The sequence below is a fragment of the Mauremys reevesii genome, linkage group 1 (assembly GCF_016161935.1).
Source record: "Mauremys reevesii isolate NIE-2019 linkage group 1, ASM1616193v1, whole genome shotgun sequence".
NCBI classification, from domain to species: Eukaryota; Metazoa; Chordata; order Testudines; family Geoemydidae; genus Mauremys; species Mauremys reevesii.
In genome coordinates this window covers 114,686,681-114,706,074 of record NC_052623.1, presented here as the reverse complement: position 1 = coordinate 114,706,074, position 19,394 = coordinate 114,686,681, and the positions used below count along the sequence as shown (strand labels likewise).

Genomic DNA, 19,394 nt, shown 5'->3' with positions numbered 1-19,394 from the left:
CCTAGCTCTATTTCTAACCCCCCTCAGTGCCTTTTAGTCTGTTCGAGCCTGTGTGCTCACTTTCTAGTAAAGAACAGACAGGGTGGCTGGGTGTATGAATGGACCACCCAATTACAATGCAAACTTCCTTTCCTTTGTGATGATTTTTGTTGGACTAGATGACCTCCTGAGGTCCCTTCCAACCCTGATATTCTGTGAATAGGAGCACTTCACAATTAGCATTTGCCATCTAAAGATCTCAGTGCATGTTACAGCCATTAGTTGATTAACCCTTACAGCACTCCCGGTAGGTAGGAGTGGCATTTCACCTTTGTGGTGGAATACAGCCAGTATTTATTGAATCCAGGCACATTTTAGGGCCAGATGCGAGGAACACCACATCCATTGAAACTGTTGTCTCTTGTCTGGGGCAGGGACCATCTTTCAGTTCGGTGTTTGTACCGTGCCTGGCACAGTGGTGGTGTGGTCTGTGACTGGGGCTTCTAGATGCTACCTTTTTACAAACAATAGTGATGATTAGGGTACTCAACCTGGGTTCAAGTCCCTTGCTCCAAATCAGGTGGGAATTTGAAAATGAGTCGCCCACATCCTAGATGATTGGCCTAACCACTGGCCTTCTGGGTATTCTGACACAATCCCCTGCCCTCAAAATTCCTGATACGATTGCCTTGGCTGTCTTCTGCGAAGCCGAATCCAATAAGTGTACTCTGAGAACTCCTACTGGATCGGCGCCTGTTACAGAGATAGGCAGGGAATCCTGAGTTTGACAGTCCCATCAGGGTTTAGGTATGAGTGAGGGTGTTGAGCAGCTCAACAGCATCACGGCTTAGGCAGTTTTGTGCATGCCAGCAGTGGGAACTTAGGCACCATGGCGACTTTACAGGGAGAATCTTGGGCACCTAGGGAATTTAGGTATCTCCAGGATTAGGTGGTAGGGCAGCGGGAGTTTTGAGGATCTAACTGGTGCTTAAATGTTGGGTCTTAAGCTCCTAAAATGGCAGTTGGGCACCTACGTTTCTTTGTGAATCTAGCCCTTAGGCAATTCTGAAAATTGTACCCTGAAGCATTAAGTTTGACACACCTGTATTTGTCAGAACCACAGGTTCAAATCCTAATAGGATCAACTCAGCCCTTCGACCTTCTGAAAGAGGGGTGTGTGCGTATGGATGTGTCAGAGACATCTAGATGAGAATTTAAAGTGAGATAACTGAAGTCCTTTCTGTTCTGAGTAGATGTTAAAAATCCCATGCCACTTCTCAAAGGAATAGCATTTGCCCTAGTTTCCTTGGCCACAGTTTTCCCCAACTCCCATTTTTGTTCAGTGTGTTGCATGTCAGTTTTGTGCCAGACTGCCTCCTTTTCTCCCCGGAGGTGGCTGCATTTCAATGGTACTTTATGTATGTGGGCCCTGATTCTGCAGTGAGACGCATGCAGGCAAATCCTTGTGCCAACCTGGCGTCCCACTGAAGTCAGTTGGGTTTTGCATGGACATAGGGATCTGCCTGGAGATATGTCATTGGAGGATTGGCGCCATAGTTTGTAAAGCTCCTTGGTATCCTTTTGGAATGAAAAGCACTGTATAAATATCAACTCTTTAAATACTCTCTCAGATACGAAACCTTTCTTCTTTTGTTCTTTATTAAGCTGTGTCTGCTCCAAGATGGGACCCATTTCTGTCCTGAAACCATCTGTATTATTCATTAATTACAGGTCCAATAAGAAACCCTCCCTTATCTGTCCTTTTAGCTTTTCTTTTCATCTATGACTGTAATAGAAGGAGGATAATAAATCACTTGTTATTGCAGTTAGTGTTAGATCTCCAAAACACTGTATAAACATTAAATGATTAATCCACTCATATTATAGACTGTGTTCTCTGCCTTTTGCAATGTTGATTTCAACTTGAAACAAATGTGGGTTTTCTTCTTTTTGTTATAAAACAGGTGGGTAGAGCCTACTGTTAAGACAGCACAAGTTATCAAGTGTTTTGTTTTTTTAAATCAGAAGACAACATAAAATAGATTGTAAAAAGTTAATGAAGTGGGCTCGGCACAATAAATATTTTCTTAGCTTGAGGATTTCATTAATTGTGGCTGTACTCTGTGACTTTGCAGATACTAAACCTCTCTATCTCTGAATATTCTTATTTACAATTTTATTTCTTTAGATCTCTGTTGAAGAACTGGAGAGAAGTTTGTTTATAAAGGTCAACAAGGATGCAGTTATGAAAATAGCTGTTGCAGGAGATCTGTTTACTTTGGACAAAGGACTGTATCAGCTGAACTTAACAGTAGGAGGCATTCCTTTTAAAACTAAAGACCTTATTCAGCCTGTGAGTACTGCTCTTAATATTCAGTCATGTTGGTACACAGAGTGTAGTGGGCCTGACTTTTGTAACTTCACTTACAACAGGCTACCTTTATAGACCCCAGTGGAGTAAGTCCTGATTTACGGCAGGCTAAGTGAGAGACAAATCAGGCCCAGTGTGTTTTTGAGGAGGGGAGCTTTCCTTCCATACACCAGCAGAGTGCTTAATGTTGAAATATGTATCATGCCAAACTTTTATTTCTGCTAACTTTTTAGCATCTATTTTTAGTAGTGAGCTTCAGGCACGGTAGCATGGGCGGTTTCTCACCCTATAAAAGGCTTTTTACTGGCTTGTATGTGGGGTTTTTTTTTTTGTCCCTCATGCTCCATCTTTATGAAAGTCAGTTACAGCTAAGAAACCAATTCCCTTTTTTTCTAATTAAGATAGATACTTTTATAGGAATGAAAGTCAAGACACTCCTTGGATGTGTTTGATTGAGACTTGGGACTATTTTTGAAAGCTGTTAAATTAATGTAGCCAGAATTCCCATGTAAGCCAACAGTGCCAGAAGGTTTATATGAGTTATTGGTCAAATCGCTGCTGTTCTACCTCTCTTTTGACTGACTTTCTACCTTGAACAATGGGGCTGGGTTTTATTTGTTTTTAAATAAGGTGACAACCCTGTGGCCTCAAGACTGGAAATGTAGCAACCTAAGGAGGTCTCTCCTCCCCATGATAAGTCGCTCAGGGTGATTGCCACTCTGAATGTGTTTCAACTAGAGGTGTGGTCTGAACATGGGCCTGGGAGCCAGAAACCCCTGGGTTTTTATTCTGTATCTGACACTTACTTTCTCTCTGAGTGTGGATGCTGTTACTCATCTAGCAGCTTCAAGGGAGCCTTTGGTCTACTTGTTTTCTCACATTTTAATGCTAGAGTTTAAAATATAAATAAAAGCTGGAATTAACAAGGGGTGTGTGTGTGTGCGTGCACCCAACTTTTTGCTCTTAGCCATAGTTCTTTTACATCTGTCTCTGGTCGCAGTACATACCACTTGGTTATTTCTCATTAGGTTCAACACATTGTCTGACGTGAGCTTTTTACGGTGAAATGTGTTATAATCCATTACATATAAATGCCCTCTGTAAGGAGTTTCACATGGATTTATACATGGCTAATCTCTAGGGGATTCTTAGAAATAAATGGCACTAATGATGTGCAGCATGTAGAAGTGGGTAACACAGTTACAAAGGCAAATTTAGTCCCTGCATGAGCCATACCCCTGCTCCCCAGTGGAGCTTTACGGACTTCAGTGGAGGTCTGCGTGGGCACAGAGCATAGGCACTGACTTGCTAATTTTCCTGGCCGTGCTCGACCCTCCACTCCATCCCAGGACCCACTCCACTCCTTTCCCCAAGGTCCCACCCCCACCCAGCCTCTTCCCATCCTGGCTCCATCCCTTTTCCACAGCTGCCTCGCCCTCACTCCGCCTCCTCCCCCCAGAACTTCCTGTTGAACAGCCCTGGAGCACCCCCAGCATCGGTGCCTATGGCACAGAAGTCTGCCTGTATGGATGTCATTGCAGGATTGGGGCCCAAGTCTGTTTTTGCTGTGGTTGCATGTTGGTAAATGTGGTGAGATTATTTTCCCCACACCATTATATAGTTTGATCTTGTGGAACCCTCTGTGCCCATAGTCCTCTATCTGTTTAACGCAGAATAGCAACTCAAGGTAAGATTACTTCTCTGTCTTACAAGATAAACCCTCGGCTGGATGGTTGTATGCGGGGATGGAACTGGTTGAATGGCGAAGATACTACTATCCAAGAAACAATAAAGCTGAATGACAAGATGCAGTGCTTCTCAGTGGCAGGACGAGGATCCTTTTATCCTGGCAGTGGTTTTGCTATATTTAATTTCAATTATAGTAAGTGCTTTTTTTTTTATCGTTGTCATAGTGTGCTGTCCATACCTATGTATTCAAATAGAATAGAAATAACAGTTGTAAAATCATAATTCTAATCATAATGTAGAAATTAGAAGGATGGCTTTGCCTTTGTTTCAGATTCTTCCATTTATACCTGTCCACAGAAGAACTAAAATAGACCATTGACATTGGTAAAAGTTTTAAATGCTGACAGACTTGATTACAAGTTCTCCTCTCCTAATACCTTTTGTGCAGCATTATGTGGATTTTTCTGTTTTGCTAGTATAAATTAGAGAATATTTTATTAGGTGGCTGTCATGCTGTTTACAACATAGATGCAAGAACTTCCAAATAGAGTCTGGCATCTGAAGTGCAAATGAGACCACATTCTTAACAGAGCTGTATTCTCAGAATTTACATAATTTATTCATTTATTATAAACAATTATACTTTTTTTTTGTTTAGCAACAGTAAAAGGATGTAAAGACACCATTTATCTTATTTACAGCAGTAATAAATCAGTATTGTCTATGACCTTGTCGAGACAGGCCAGGGACAGGCCACATCTTGAATACTGTATGCACATCTGGTTACCCATCTCAAAAAAGATACATTGGAACTGGAAAAGGTACAGAAAAGGGCAACAAAAATGATTAGGGGTATGGAACAGCTTCCATATGAGGAGAGATTAATAAGCTTGGGACTTTCCAGCTTGGAAAAGAGATGACTAAGGGGGGATATGATAGAGGTCTATAAAATCATGACTGTTCTGGAGAAAGTAAATAAGGAAGTGTTGTTATTTACTTCTTCTCATAAGACAAGAACTAGAGGTCACCAAATAAATTAATAGGCAGCGAGTCTAAAACAAACAAAAAAGGAAGTATTTTTTCACACAACGCATAGTCAACCTGTGGAATATTTTGCCAGAGGATATTGTAAAGGCCAAGACTATAACAGGGTTCAAAAAAGAACTAGACAAGTTTATAGAGGATAGGTACATCCATGGCTATTAGCCAGGATGGGCAGGAATGCAATACCATGCTCTGAAATGTCCTTAGTCTCTGTTTGCCAGAAGCTGGGAATGAGCGACGGGATGGATCACTTGATGATTACCTATTCTGTTCATTCCCTCTGAAGCACCTGGCATTGACCACTGTTGGGTAGACAGGATACTGGGTTAGATGGGCGATTGGTCTGACCTAGTATGACCGTTCTTATGGTATGTGCTTATGGAAATCATGTAAGCCTCTTTCTTTCTAGCCAATATCAGATTTAAAACTAAAAAGCTAGAAGGGTGTCAACAGGGTCTACTTCTGAGTTCAGCATGAGACCATTTATGGCAAGCTAAAATGGCTTCAGAACTTCTGATTGGCTTGTAAAGGGATAGTGCTCGAAGTGTTCTATTTATATTTCTTCAGTTTTGTTTTCATGTTGGGTGTGAAAGAGTTCTGTTTCCTCTGTGTCAGATTTGAAATCAGTCCCTCAATCATTTTGTAAAGTTCAAGAGATCTTGCAGCAGTTCTGAGAATGTGATGGATTGATAGCGTGGGCGGTGGGTGAACCATGGGCTTGGGGAGGCTAGCCCCTTCTGCCTGATGCCCTGCCCCCCCTCCCCAGTCCCAGGCCACTGGAGAGCCTGCATCCCCGGAGCACCAGGTGGTGCGTGCCCCCAACCCTGGAGTGCTGGGTGGTGCAGCTCCAGTGTCGGGGGCCCCAGCCACCCCAATTCCTGGCCACAGGCTAGCCTCCCTTGGCCCACCCAGCGGGCTTCCCGGAAGAGGAGGCAGTCTGCCTGGGGTGGGGCAACCAGCAGCAGGAGGGGGCCTTGGGGCGGAACATGGATGGAGCCACATGAGGCTGTTTGGGGAGGCTCATCCTTCCTCAGCCTATGCTACGCACCGCCCATGATTGATAGCCCTTGAATCTCTATCCTTGTTTTAAAAAACCAAAACCCTCAACATTGACTCTTGACTTTCTGAAAGGCAGCGGCCCTTTCTGTAGAGTGTAACGAGGCAGAGCTGTTACCATTTTCCTTTCTGATTTTATACACTAACACTTGGATTTTTTCTGGATCAAAGAGAAGTAGCAATCTGTCCATATGCTCTTCCATCCATAGTCGTCTTGTCTGCCACTTGGTCAATCATTGTTTTTTTGACATGCATCTCTCTCTGTAGTGCAACCATCTGCTGGAAATGAAACTGAAAGGAATTGGGAAGTAGAAGTAAACACTGTAATTCGGCCAGCAGCAGATACCGGGGTACTGTTTGCTCTGGTTGGTGAAGAAGCTTCAGTCCCTTTATCATTGGCTCTGATTGACTATCATTCCACAAAGAAACTTAAGCAACAGGTACAAGCTTTACTCTTCTACTGGTGTAAAACAAAAAGATCCCTTGATTTTTTTAATCAGAATTTCTAGGGCCATTTTCAAAAAATCTGAAAATTTGTGCCTGCCATTTTGTGTATACATTTACATTCACGAGTTCAGAATTGTATATGCAAATCAGATGTTTGAATGTCATCGGAGGACAGGAATTCTGCTTTTTGTGGGGACAGTTTTAGAAGGAGGGTAGACGCTCCTTTGAACATTTGGCCCTTATAAAGGATATTGATTCAATAGCAAATATCTCCACACTGACAATATCTGCTCAACCTCTTGAATTTGAGCCACTATCCCATTTTGTTATCCTAGTCTGAATTATACTATAAACTCCTTTGTACAGAGACTTTGTGTTCTATAGTGTGAGCGCATAATAACTCCACTGTAGTCAAAGGAGTAACACAGGCCTAACTTCAAAGTCCCACATACAGTATAACCAATATAATTTGTTATATTCATAATATAGGGCTAGATTTTGCTGTCACAGTTCTGAAGTAACTCCACTGAAGTCAGTGAGCCTACTTCTCATTTACACTTAGGGCTTGTCTTCAGTACTGGGAGATCGACGCTGCTGCAATCAATGCAGCGGGTGTCAATTTAGTGGGTCTAGTGAAGAGCGCACTCTGGTACTCCAGCTCCCTGAGAAGAGTAAGGGAAGTCGACCGGAGAGCGTCTCCCATTGACTCAGTGCAGTGAAGACACCAGGCTAAGTTGACCTAAATTACGTTGACTCCAGCGACCTCATTCACGTAACTGGAGTAGCGTAACTTAGGTCGATTTACTGCGGTAGTGAAGACAAGCCCTTCGGCTGCTCAACACCACTCTGGTAGTGAGACAACTCATGGGAGGGGCACAAAGGGTCAGTTGCCCCTCAAGCAGCCGGCCCCGGGCGGGGAGAGGAAGTGGGGGGGCCAGAACCTCTTCCAGCCACGTTGCCTGGGATGCTGCCTGGTGGCAGCACAGCAGCTGCCTGGGAGAACTCCTGGCTGTGACAGCAGCAGGCTGCCCCTTGCCCAGGCTCAGCTTCTGGGGGTAGGGGCCAAGCAAGTCGGAGCCCCACCCCTATCCTCCCAGGATGCTCAGAGTTGGCTCCTGTCTCCAGAAGTTGAGCCTGGGCAGGGAGCAGGCTGCCGTAATGTGAGGTGGGGACAGGGAGAGTTCGGGGCCCCAGGGTGGGGAGGAGTCACATGGAGATGTCACGTGTCCTCCTCTTTAGCTGGCGCCCCCCTCCCAGTATGGGGCAGCACCAGTCGTCTATCCTTAAGGCTCCTTTGAACTGCCAGAGTGGTGGTGTTTACAGTGCTGTTGTAGCTGTGTTGGTCCCAGAATATTAGAGAGACAAGGTGGGGGAGGTAATGTCTTTTGTTGGACCAACTTCTGTGAGTGAGAGACAAGCTTTCGAGCTGCACAGAGCTCTTTGGGTGTGCTGTTAATGTAAATGAGTATCAGACCCAGACAATGGAATTACGCAAGGTATAAATCTAGTGTAAGTGAGCTCAGAATCTGACTTCCAGTGGTAATAATATAATCAGTTCTTTGCTGGCTCTGTAAAAAGCCTTCTAAACAGCTGCAGTCACGAGCATTATGGAACAGGAAAATTGTAAGTGTCTGTTTCAATTTGTGCCTGTGCCTTCACTTATTGCGCTCTTTTGCTATCCAGTTCATTATCTTGGCCATGGAGAGCACAGTTGTGTCCAGACTGGCAATAAACGTTTGTGATGATCAGGAACACTCTGTGAACATCTTCATCAGCAAGGGGCAGTTATCGCTCACCGTGGATGGGACTGCAGGACAGAGTGAATTAAGCCATTCCCAGCTACAGGACAGTCTGTTTCTCTTGGAGGGCTACCTGCAGTCATCTGTGAAGACATATGTGGGAGGACTGCCAGGTGATTATCAAGTTCTGCAAAGCAGAATGCAGGTTCTAACAAAAATAATAGTACTGGTGATTGGAAAAGGGATCAAATGTGTTCGTTAGACCCTGAAGTCAAACACTATTTCTGCCCAAGTGAGTTTTGTTGTGCATGAGTAGGTGCAAGGAGAGCACTTAGCATTGATACCCTGGGTTTTTTTAACTTGTTTTTGTTGAATGACTATATCAAGCTTTTTGGAGGGGAGGAAGCAAGATTAGGAATGTTGGTTGGGTTTCTTTTTGGTCAGCAAATGGGGTTACCTGTTCAAAGAAGAGCTATGTGGAGGGTCACTATCAGCCTGGCACAATCTGTGGCGGTTATTACCTCAAATGTGTGCAGCCCTGAATTAGCATCACCTTCACATAGGAGTCTGAGATCAGTATCAGATAAGGACCAAAACACTTAAAGGTGTAGTCCAATCTTTTGAGGTTCTCACTCCCTTTGTCTCCTAGCCTGGCAGACTGACTCAAGGCTCCATGCAGGCTCTTGGTACCTCTAGTCCTCTATTGAGTGGGTGACTCATTCACCTCACCTCTGTCGGAAGTCTTAGAGGCTCATCGCTGTGGTTCTGTAGCTTCTCTGCTGATGTTGTCATCCAGGGAGCACTATGTGTAAGAGCTCATGTCATTTCCAGCCAGGGACACCCAGGGGGCACAGCATAGAGGCTGCCACAACTTCTGGCTTTTCCAGCAAAAATAGAGCCTCTGCAGGAGTCACTTCTGTTCTCTGCCTGGAACCTGACAGATTGATCTTTGATTTGAATAAAAGATTTGGCTGTTTGGGGTTGTCTCTCATTCTGGCTAAACTGGTTTACCACTCCCTATTGCTGAGAAATGCAAATGAGGAAGCACTGGAAAAGCATGTGTCTCTGCATAATAGTAGTTACTATCTGCGGTACTCACAGCCAGACAAAGTCCTGGCCTTGCGTGTCAACTCCATGTAATATGGGGAAGAGGGGCTGGAGCAGTGCTGGCCTTGTGTTAGGTGCCGCAGCAGTTAAGCCAGCATAGGGCAGCTGAGGGGTAACATAGCAGGGTGCCCCTTTACTGCTGTTCCTAGAAGGAGTAATGTGAGCTTCCCCATAGCTCATGCTGCACAAAACAGTATTTACACTAGGAGACCTGGCTCCTAGGCATGCCAGAAGATGGGAGACCACACCCACCTGGGGCTCTGGTGCGTTGGCAGGTGCAATAGCCAGTCCCTCCATCTAGCACTTAGCGGAGTGCCATACTGGACTGCGATTTTTGCCCAGCTGTTGCACCAGTAGGAGGTAACCAATGCTCTCTTTCATCACTGGTGCAGCAGAGGGCAGGATTTTCTCCTGAAAATTAGGAAGTGTCTGTCACACACTTAGAATGGAGTAGCTTTTTGTGCTATAGTTCTCTAAAGTAATTTGTTTTTAGGCTGGCTTTTGAGTGCAGTATAAGGTACATTTTCATTAAGCTCTAACTGGAATAGGTACATGTGCTAGGGCTGATCAAAAAATGGAGAGAAAAAAAATCATGAACATTTTGTCATTTCCCATTTTTTTTCTTGAAATTTGGAACATGTTGACTAGCTGTATAGGGCTGGCTGAACACAGGGAGTGCGGCAGGGGAATGTTAGGGTTTTTTTCAATCAACGTTTCTATGAACATTTTCATAGAAAAATCAGCATTTGGAAATTTGTTTAGCTCTAACATGCATATTTTATTCCTAACATTAATAATAGGGCTCTTCTTTTGGTCTGTGTACATGGCATCTTTAATTGGTCTCTCTTCTATGGACTGTCGGAGCATTAGCTTGCAGTGCAGAAAGAGCTTTAATCAATGGAAGCTCATCCTTGGTCACGAGAAGTGGAATTTGTTTCCTTGATTGCAGGGAAACACTATTTACACTGCATAAATCCCACTAACAGAAATGTCTCTGAACATTTGTGTTGCTGCAGGTGCATATCTTGCCCCACTGCATCAAGAACACTTACTATTTCTAATTGTGGTATGACAGCTATTTTTCAAATTGTTCAAGGCTGTATCAGCTGGAAATTTCTTCCTGACTCATCTAGTAATCCTGTATGCCCTGAAGCAGGAGGATTAAATGATTATTTTGTCTAGTGTAACAGAGGTCATTATGGCAAAGGATCCATTTTGTAGATCTTTTAAAATCTGAGCTGTGGCAACCATTTATTTTTCATAAATTCCAAGGCCAGAGGGAGCCGTTGTTAACCTCTAGTCTGACCTCTGTGTAACACAGGCCATAGAACTTCCCCAAAATAATTCCCAGATCAGATCTTTTTTAAAAAACATCCACTATTAATTTTAAAATGGTCAGTGATGGAGAATCCACCACAACCCTTGGTAAATTGTCCCAGTGGTGAATTACTCACTTTTTTTTTTTAAACAGTGAATGTCTAAGAGTGTGAGATCAGACTCAAAGTACTCCTGATGGAGTCGGCGCTCACTCCAGCCCCGGAGCAAAGGTCTGACTCGGCACCCAGCACCGCAGCATCGGTGCGTAGTGCCCCGCCGTCAGTGAGCTGGCACCGATCCCTGTCCACAGCCCTGGCCAAGAGGTCTAAGGAGGCCAGTAAAGGATGGTCTCCTAGTCCCTGCAACAGGAAGGACAGGGATGGGGGTGAGCTAAGACCCGTGCTGGACGGCTCATTTCCCCTGTCGGGAAGTTGGGCCTCAGCTCATGTCGGGCGATGCAGTCCACCCCGTTCCCTGCCTGGAGGCCCGGACGGAGAGGCAGGCCTTCATCAGCTTCAGGTGCCGTTGATGCCTGAAGCACTCCAGGCTGCGCCAGAGATCCTGATGCTCCCAGTGCCACCCACACCGGCCCCGGCGGTGCCCAGACCTTGGGGTAAGCCCGCCTTGGGACCTTTCTATTTGTCCTTGCCCCAACAGTCCGCTCCCCATCACGGGGAACTTCCTGACACCATTCACCTGCTCGAAGCCATCATGCCTTGGAGTTAGGGAGGCAGATGCATTGGAGCCCTCTACAGTCACCGGACCTTGGGCACCGGCAGTGGGATTCGAGGCAGACCTCACCGGTTACCTGGTACAGACCCACAGATGCACTCTCCCCCCAGCAGGAATGTCGGGACTGTCCCTTTGTGTCACCGGAACGCCATTACAGATCCTGGGAACAATTGGAGGACCGGAGCTGCAGGCCCCGCCAACAATCTCAGAGACATGTGTCACCGTATTTGGGGAGATCCGCTGGCGCCCGGACTGCAATACCTCCAGGTCCCGCTCGTCCCAGTACCGATCTCAAAGCCAAGGCATGGATCACTGGTCTCCCGTCGTGGATCTGCCGAGCGCCACCCGTCACCAAGGTCTCCACAGAGGTGCATGGCCCGCTCAGACCAGTCCTCCTCTAGACGCAAGCGCAACTATCGCCACGCATGGAGTCGCTGCTCCAGTGGATCCAGATCACCAGGTAGCAATCTCTCCAGATATGGCTCCAGTATGGAGCAAGGCTCCACATCGGCAGGTCAGCCTTCCAGATCCTTGGTGCCGCCTGCATCGTCGGTAACGAAACCTGCCCCGTAGCCCTAGGCCCAGTGGTTGGCCCTGTGGTACCCCTGGAACCCATGGGGGTTTATCCAGCCCTCCCAGACTGCCCGCTCAGTGTTGGGAGACTTGGACAGGCCAATGGCCTCGATGACCCAACTCCCTCCAGTGCTTGAGGCCCCAGGGGATCAGACCATGGAAGTCCATGTGGACCAAGGGGAACAGCCTGCTGGACCACCAATGGGTGCCGTGAAGCCTGCGGTACTGACCTCCTGTCATCACCAGATGAGGCCATCACAGAGCTCCGTCACCCGGTTCCTCAGGATGACGCTAAGGCAGACCAGGAGCTGTTGAAGAGGGTTGCATCCAACCTTGGCCTGCAGGCGGAGGAGTTGGAGGAGCAAGCAGACTCCCTGTTCAACATCCTCTCCTCCACAGCCCCTGCTAGGGTGGCCCTTCGCCTTCACAAAGGGGTATTGAAGATATCCAGTGCTTTGTGGCAAACCCGCTCCTCTCTGCCCCCCATTTCCAAATGGGCAGAGCGTAAGTACTTTGTCCCAACTAAGGGGCATGAATACCTTTACTCCTGTTCTGCCCCAAATTCCCTGGTGGTCGAGGCAGTTAACCACAGGGAACACCAGGGGCAACCCGGAGCTACCCCCAAAATAAAGACACCAGGACACTGGACTTGTTCGGATGGAAAATTTATTCCTCGTCTAGTTTACAGTTGAGGGTGGCCTACCACCAGGCCCTCCTTGGCCACTATGACTTTATTTTTGGCAGACCGTGGCCAAGTTCGAGAATGCCCTCCTGGAAAGTTCCTGTCAAGAATTCTGGGTGATCCTCGACGAGGGTACCTCTTCAAGCGGCATCCAATGCGGCAGACTCCGCCGCCCACACCGTGGCATCCGCCATCTCCATGTGGCGAGCGTCCTGTCTGTTCCTCTCTGGGTTGTGGAGCAGATGGACAACACATTACATGGGCTGAGGGACACCCGAATCACCCTAAAAACCTGGGGTCTATGTTCTGGGCCTGGCATGTAAGCGGTTCAAACCTGCAACTTCCCGAGGGGCAAGGGAGCCAGCCCCGGCAGGACCTGCCTCACAAAGAGCTCAAGGGCTATGTATGTTCATCCATCGTTTTCGAAGAAGACCTTGACATCTAGCAGGTTGTGAGCTGTCCACAGTGCGTCCGCAGGTGGCTGATAAGGCCAATACGGGCACGAAATGTTCTGCCACATGTCGGGCAGACATGTGTGGGCACCACTGTTACAACATTTACAGCTCTGGCTTTACGGAGTGCTCGCTTCTCTTGTGCTATAGTTATCCTTCTGGCTTCAGATGTCTGGCAGCCTTGGTGGATCAGCGTACGCCATGTCGATCGGTCTTGTGCCAGAGTTTCCCAGAGGTGATGTCAATATCCAGGGAAAAAACTTAGCGTGCGTACATTCCATGTACCAATAATGAGTGGTGTCACCTTGCATTTTGTTTGAAATTTTGTTATTCGACCGCATAAGATGGGATCCCCTCCAGCCGCGGTAAGCTGGCCAGGGTTCTATGAAGCAAACAATGTTTAGGGCACCTTTTCTAGCCCCTTCCTCTTACTACGAAGGTGAGCAGTGCGGTCCTAAAGAGGGCTGCTCAGTCACTCAGGTAGACGCCGAATCCAACTGTTGCTTCGGTCAGCAAGAAGACGACCATTAGACCTGAGCCGCCTGTGTGCAGGTCCACGGCTACAGCTCCCAGTGTATCCACACCTGCTGCTTCATAGCTCGCCCATCGCCACAGGACTTTTAAGTTTACGGGAATTGGAGGGATGTCAAGACTTGCGCGTGAATTGGATTAAAGTGAGGGAGAGGTGCGCATAGTCAGCCTCACGCTCTCTTCTCAGATTCCATCTTGCTCCAATGGCAGGACAAAAGTTGAGACGGTAGGAGATGGGCTGGGCGCAGTGGTTGACCAGGGCGTCTTTCGCGTCTTGCCGTGCTCTTAGCGTACCACGTCGCTTGCAGAAACCGCCTTCATGACCGTTGGTCCTATTCCAAAAGGTCTCATCCGCTCAATCCGCCGGAGTCTGTCTTCACATGCTCGGGATAGACAAGGCCCTATCTCACTGAAGGTCTATGCCCGACGGCTACCCTCAACCTGGTTTAGCCAGCCTGTCGAAGCTGTTGCCCGGGGTGTGGCCGCTGCGCATGCTACAGCTACTAGGAGCCACAGGTGAGAGCTGAGTGACAGGTGGGGACCAAAGGTGGACGAGCTGCCCTGAAAGGACACGACATGCCCCTACACCAGAGGTGCTACCCCTCCCTGAACACCCCATACACCCCTCAAGGGCTATAGATGGTGCATGAGCCACCAGCCCCCACTCTCTGCCTAGTCGGGCTCGACCCACTCCAAGCAAGGAGCTAAAAAGTCATTTTCAGGGTACACCTGAGGGCGACCCACCAGTCTGTTTCCTGGATCCGATTTTTCCCATTTTTTTTTTTTTCCCAACCAACTTTCCTTTTTCCTCCCAGCGTGGTTGGCGATAACTTTGGACCGCTGAGTCCTCAGCATGGTGGTTCACAGCTACACCCTCCAATTTATTTCCACTTCTCTCCACCCCTCTTCAGGGACCCTTCTCACGAGAGCCTTCTCAAGCAGGAACTTCAGGGGCTCTTACAGCTGGGGGTAGTGGAGGAGCTCCCATCTTCTTACCGGAGCAAGTGTTTCTATTCCTGGTATTTTCTGATCCCAAAGGCCAAGGGCAGTCTATGTCCCATTCTGGACCTGCGAGATCTCAACAGATACCTAAAGAAGCTAAAGTTTTGCATGGTCTCCCTGGCCTACATTATCCCCTCCCTGGATCCAGGAGATTGATATACTGCCCTTGACCTGAAAGACGCATACTTTCACGTAGCGATCTTCCCAGGACACAGATGCTTTCTTTTATGGTTGGTTCAGCCCACTACCAGTTTGCGGTCCTTCCATTTGGCTTGACTACAGCATCAAGAGTGTTTACCAAATGCATGGCGGTAGTCACGGCCTACCTCAGGCATTGGGTATCCAGATTTACCTGTACCTTGACGACTGGCTGCTCAAAGGCAACTCCAAGGCTCAGGTCCAATGCGATGTCACTGTACTATAAGCCATGTGCCGCTCCTTGGGACTACTGGTCAACCACAAAAGGTCCACATTAGTTCCAGTTCAAAGGATAGAATTCATCGGAGCCATGCTCAACTCAACCTGGGTGAGAGCATTCCTGCTGTTAGACAGGTTTCAGGCCCTGATGGACCTCATCGCGGAAGCGTCTGCATTTCCCCTGACAACGGCCAGGGTGTGCCTGCAGCTGCTAGGCCACATGGTAGCTTGCACATATGTGGTCTTCCATGGCAGGCTCCGCATGTGGCCCTTGCAGTAATGGCTGGCGTCAACCTATTCCCAATCCAGGGACCATCTGGAAAAGAACCATTCCTCCAGTGGTTCTCATCTTGCTGCAGTGGTGGACCGATTGTGAGAAGGTCCTGGAAGGAGTCCCATTCAACAGTCCTGCTACACCTGTCAAGCTAGTGTTGGACGCTTCGGACCTCGGTTTGGGGGCGCACCGCGGACATCTCTGGACCTGGGGATGTGGACTCTAGAGGAGACAACGTTACACACAAATGTCAAGGATCTCAGAGCGGTCCGGCTGGCCTGAAAGGTTTTTCTGCCACATCTGTTGGGCAGAGTGTTGAGAGTCCTGATGGACAGTACAGCCTCAATGTTCTCCATCAGCAGGCAAGGAGGAGCGCGCTCGTCGGCTCTCTGCTAAGAGGCTCTCCATCTCTGGGACTTCTGCATCGGCCACAGCATCCATCTGAAAGCTGGTCACCTCCCAGGCATCAGAAATGCCCTAGCAGATCACCTCAGCAGGGACTTCTCCTCTCACAACAATTGGTCACTCCACCTGGAGGTGGCCTGCATAATCTTCCAGAGGTAGGGAACTCCCCAGGTAGATCTGTTTGCCACCAGGCGAAACAGAAAGTGCCATCGGTTTTGTTCCCGGCAGGGCCTGAGCAAGGGCTCCCTCTCCGATGACTTCCTCCTGTCATGCGCCAAGGGTCTGATGTATGCGTTCCTTCTGATCCCTCTAGTCAGCCGTGTCCCAGTAAAGATCAAGAGGGAGAAGACACAGGTTATCATGATCACACCTGCATGGCCTTGCCAGAACTGGTTCGGCATGCTCATGAACATGGCGGTGGCCCCTCCCTGGCCCCTTCCCTACCATCCGGACCTGCTGTCACGGGATCATGGACAGCTCCTACACCCCAACCTCGAGTCTCTACACCTCTCGGTGTGGATGCTCCATGGTTGAATCCGGAAGAGCGTACCTGCTCAGAGGAGGTCCAGCAGGTCCTCCTGGAGAGTAGGAAGCTATCCACGAGACTAACTTACTTGGCCAAGTGGACGAGGTTTTCCTGCTGCGCATCAGGGTGTGGTATTTCTTCCTCATGTTCGTCAGTGCAGCTCAGGAACCAGGGTCTGGTGCATTCTTCCATCGGAGTGCACCTTGCAGCTATCTCTGCATTCCACCAGCCGATTCAAGGTCAGACGGTCTTTTCTCATGACATAACTGTCAGGTTCCTGAGGGGCCTCGAGAGGCTTTACCCACAGGTATGGACCCCATCCCACAGTGGGACCTTAACCTGGTCCTCTCCAGGCTCACCAGCCCGCCTTTCGAGCTGCTGGACTCCTGCTCCCTTTCCTACTTGTCCTGGAAGGTCACTTTCCTGGTGGCGGTGACGTCAGGGAGACGAGTCCCAGAGATTAAGGCCTTGACCTTGGAACTGCCTTACACAGTGTTCTATAAGGACATGGTCCAGCTGCGGCCCCACCCAGCCTTCCTGCCGAAGGTGGTATCTTCCTTCTACGTGAGCCAGGACGTATTCCTGCCAGTGTTCTGTCCCAAGCCGCACAAGACTTCTGAGGAGAGGCGTCTGCATGTGCTGGATGTCCAGAGGATCGTGGCTTTTTGTTTGGAGCATACCAAGCCTTTCCATAAATCGACCGAGCTCTTCATCGCTATGGAGGATAGGATAAAGGGCCTTCCAGTTTCTTCACAGAGGATTTCCAACTGGATCACCTCTTCCATAAAGACCTGTTACGACCTACCAAAGGTGCCACCAATTGTCATGGCCCATTCGACTACAGTGCAGGCATCTTCGGCAGCCTCCCTGGTGCACATCCCTATCCAGGACATCAGTAGAGCCGTGAGGTGGTCCTCGGTCCACGTGTTTGCGTCTTACTATGCCATCACTCAGCCGGCCAGAGACAACGCTGGGTTCGGCAGAGCTGTATTACGATCTGCGCAGCCGTGAACTCCTACCTGCCTTCAGGGGAACTGCTGGGAGTCGCCTAATATGGAATGGACATGAGCAAGCACTCGAAGAAGAAAAGACAGTTACCTGTTCCGTAACTGGTTTTCTTTGAGATGTGTTCCTCATGTCCATTCCACAACCCGCCCTCCTTCCCCATTGTTGGAGTTTCTGGCAATTCATCATTTTCTGTTACGCAACCAGCTTGTTCAGCTTAGCCTAAACTGTAGACAGACAAGCTAGTGGCCTTCAGGGCATAAAAGAGGACACTTATCTCAGTAAGCTTTCATTTAATGGTTTTATTGTGTGCTTTTTGCCTTTTAATCTCTGTGTTTAAGGAGACTAGGTGATAGAATTATAGAAATTAGTAATAATATCAACAATTTTCTTCTAATTTATTGGCATGTGCTAAATTTCTGTCTTTTTTCCGGCTTCAGTATTTATATGGCCACTAGTGGGCATTGAATAAAAGGTTTTCTATGTGCCCATTAAAGCTCTCTTAAAAGGGTGAGATAATTTAGGAAGCATTATTGCCTTCAGCTCCTTTCCAGAGAATGTTATTAACTTCTTGATATGCAGTGTAGTTGTAGCCCTGTCAGTCCCAGGATATTAAAGAAACAAGGTGGGTGAGATAATATCATTTATTGGACCAACTTCTGTTGGTGAGAGAGACAAGCTTTTGAGCCATACAGAGCACTTCTTCAGGTCTGGGAAAGGGACTTCCAGCATCACAGCTCAGTGCAGGGTGGAACAGATTGTTTAGCATAACTAGACAGCACATTCTAAGGGACAGTTCAAGGTAGAGTTGCCCGTTAACACCTCTGCAGTCAGAAGACCAAAGGAGGTGGTTAGAGGGTTACAGCTTGTTGTAATAAACCATTAATTCAGTATCTCTATTTATTCCATGAGTTTGTGTCTAGCAGAGTTAGGCCTTGTCTACACTATGAAGATTTGCTGGCAAAACAGGGGAGGTGTACACACTACAAAGCTACGCGGCCCCTGCCTGCAGACACCACCCCCGCAGCTCCTATTGGCTGCGGTGTCGGTGCCCAGGGTGGGGGCAGCGTGCAGAGACCCCCTGGCCGCCTGCGCCTAGGAGCCAGACATGCCAACCCCTTCCAGGAGCCTTGCCGAGCCAGGGCAGATAAGGAGCTTGCCTTGCCAGACTTCTGGCTTGTTTAAAAACTCCCAGATTGCTTTCAATAGCAACCCGGAAATTGAGGCCGATTCTGGGAGACTCCTAGCCAACCCTATCCTCAGCACAGAGGGCTCAGGATGCTGCTCCTGGCAGCTGAGGAGGCTGTGGGAGAACTTGGTAGGAATCACAGAACCGCAGGCAGAGTGGGCTGCTTCGGGAGAGACTGCTGTGCCGAGCAGAGCTGGGGGCTGATGTGTGGGGGTGTCCCCCTCCCCCTGCCTCAGAATAGGTCAGTGAGCCTGCTGTCTCCCCTGCCGCAGACACTCAGTCTCCTCTCCCTCCCCACACGCACTTCAGTTGAAAAAGCAGCTGACAATCTACTAGGATGCCCTGGAACAATGGGATTAAGAAGCCTACATCATGTGACACTGTACCTGCCCCATGAGGCATTGCAAACCTTTCCCAAAGCACCTTGCAGCCAGTTGCACAGTGGGATAGCTACCACAGTGCACTGCTCTCTGTGTGGATGCAAGAGCTGTTAGTGTGGCTGCACTCCGCCAACACAAGGAATTAGTGTGGACATGCAACAGTGGCTTTAATTCAAGCGGCATAACTTTTGCCGACAAAACTTTATAGAGTAGACAAGGCCTTACGAATTTAAGCTCCCAGGCTTGTCTTTTGAAAGTGTTGTGCAGGTTTCCCTTGAGGATGAGGACTGATAAGTCAGAGATCGAGTGATCACTTTATGAAGAGAGTTTCAGTATTGCCAACCTCTAATGTTCAAAAAATCATGAATCAGGCTCACCAACTATCATGAGAATGGCTTTAAAAACATGAGATTATGTAAAAATAATAGATTTTTATTTGCCCTCTGCTTTTTGAGCCTTTAGGGTGCACTGGGGTCA

The 19,394-nt window shown here is 48.1% G+C and overlaps 1 protein-coding gene across 3 annotated transcripts in view; it reads left to right on the top strand.

The window, feature by feature from the left end:
- Nucleotides 1-19,394, top strand: part of GAS6 (growth arrest specific 6) — a 71,054-nt gene that overhangs the window by 47,282 nt on the left and 4,378 nt on the right. For all 3 annotated transcript variants that reach the window (XM_039542411.1, XM_039542419.1, XM_039542403.1), the window contains 4 exons: nt 2,168-2,332; nt 4,064-4,232; nt 6,407-6,579; nt 8,270-8,498. In XM_039542411.1, the coding sequence (XP_039398345.1) occupies nt 2,168-2,332; nt 4,064-4,232; nt 6,407-6,579; nt 8,270-8,498 (736 nt within the window). The remainder of the gene's footprint in view (nt 1-2,167; nt 2,333-4,063; nt 4,233-6,406; nt 6,580-8,269; nt 8,499-19,394) is intronic.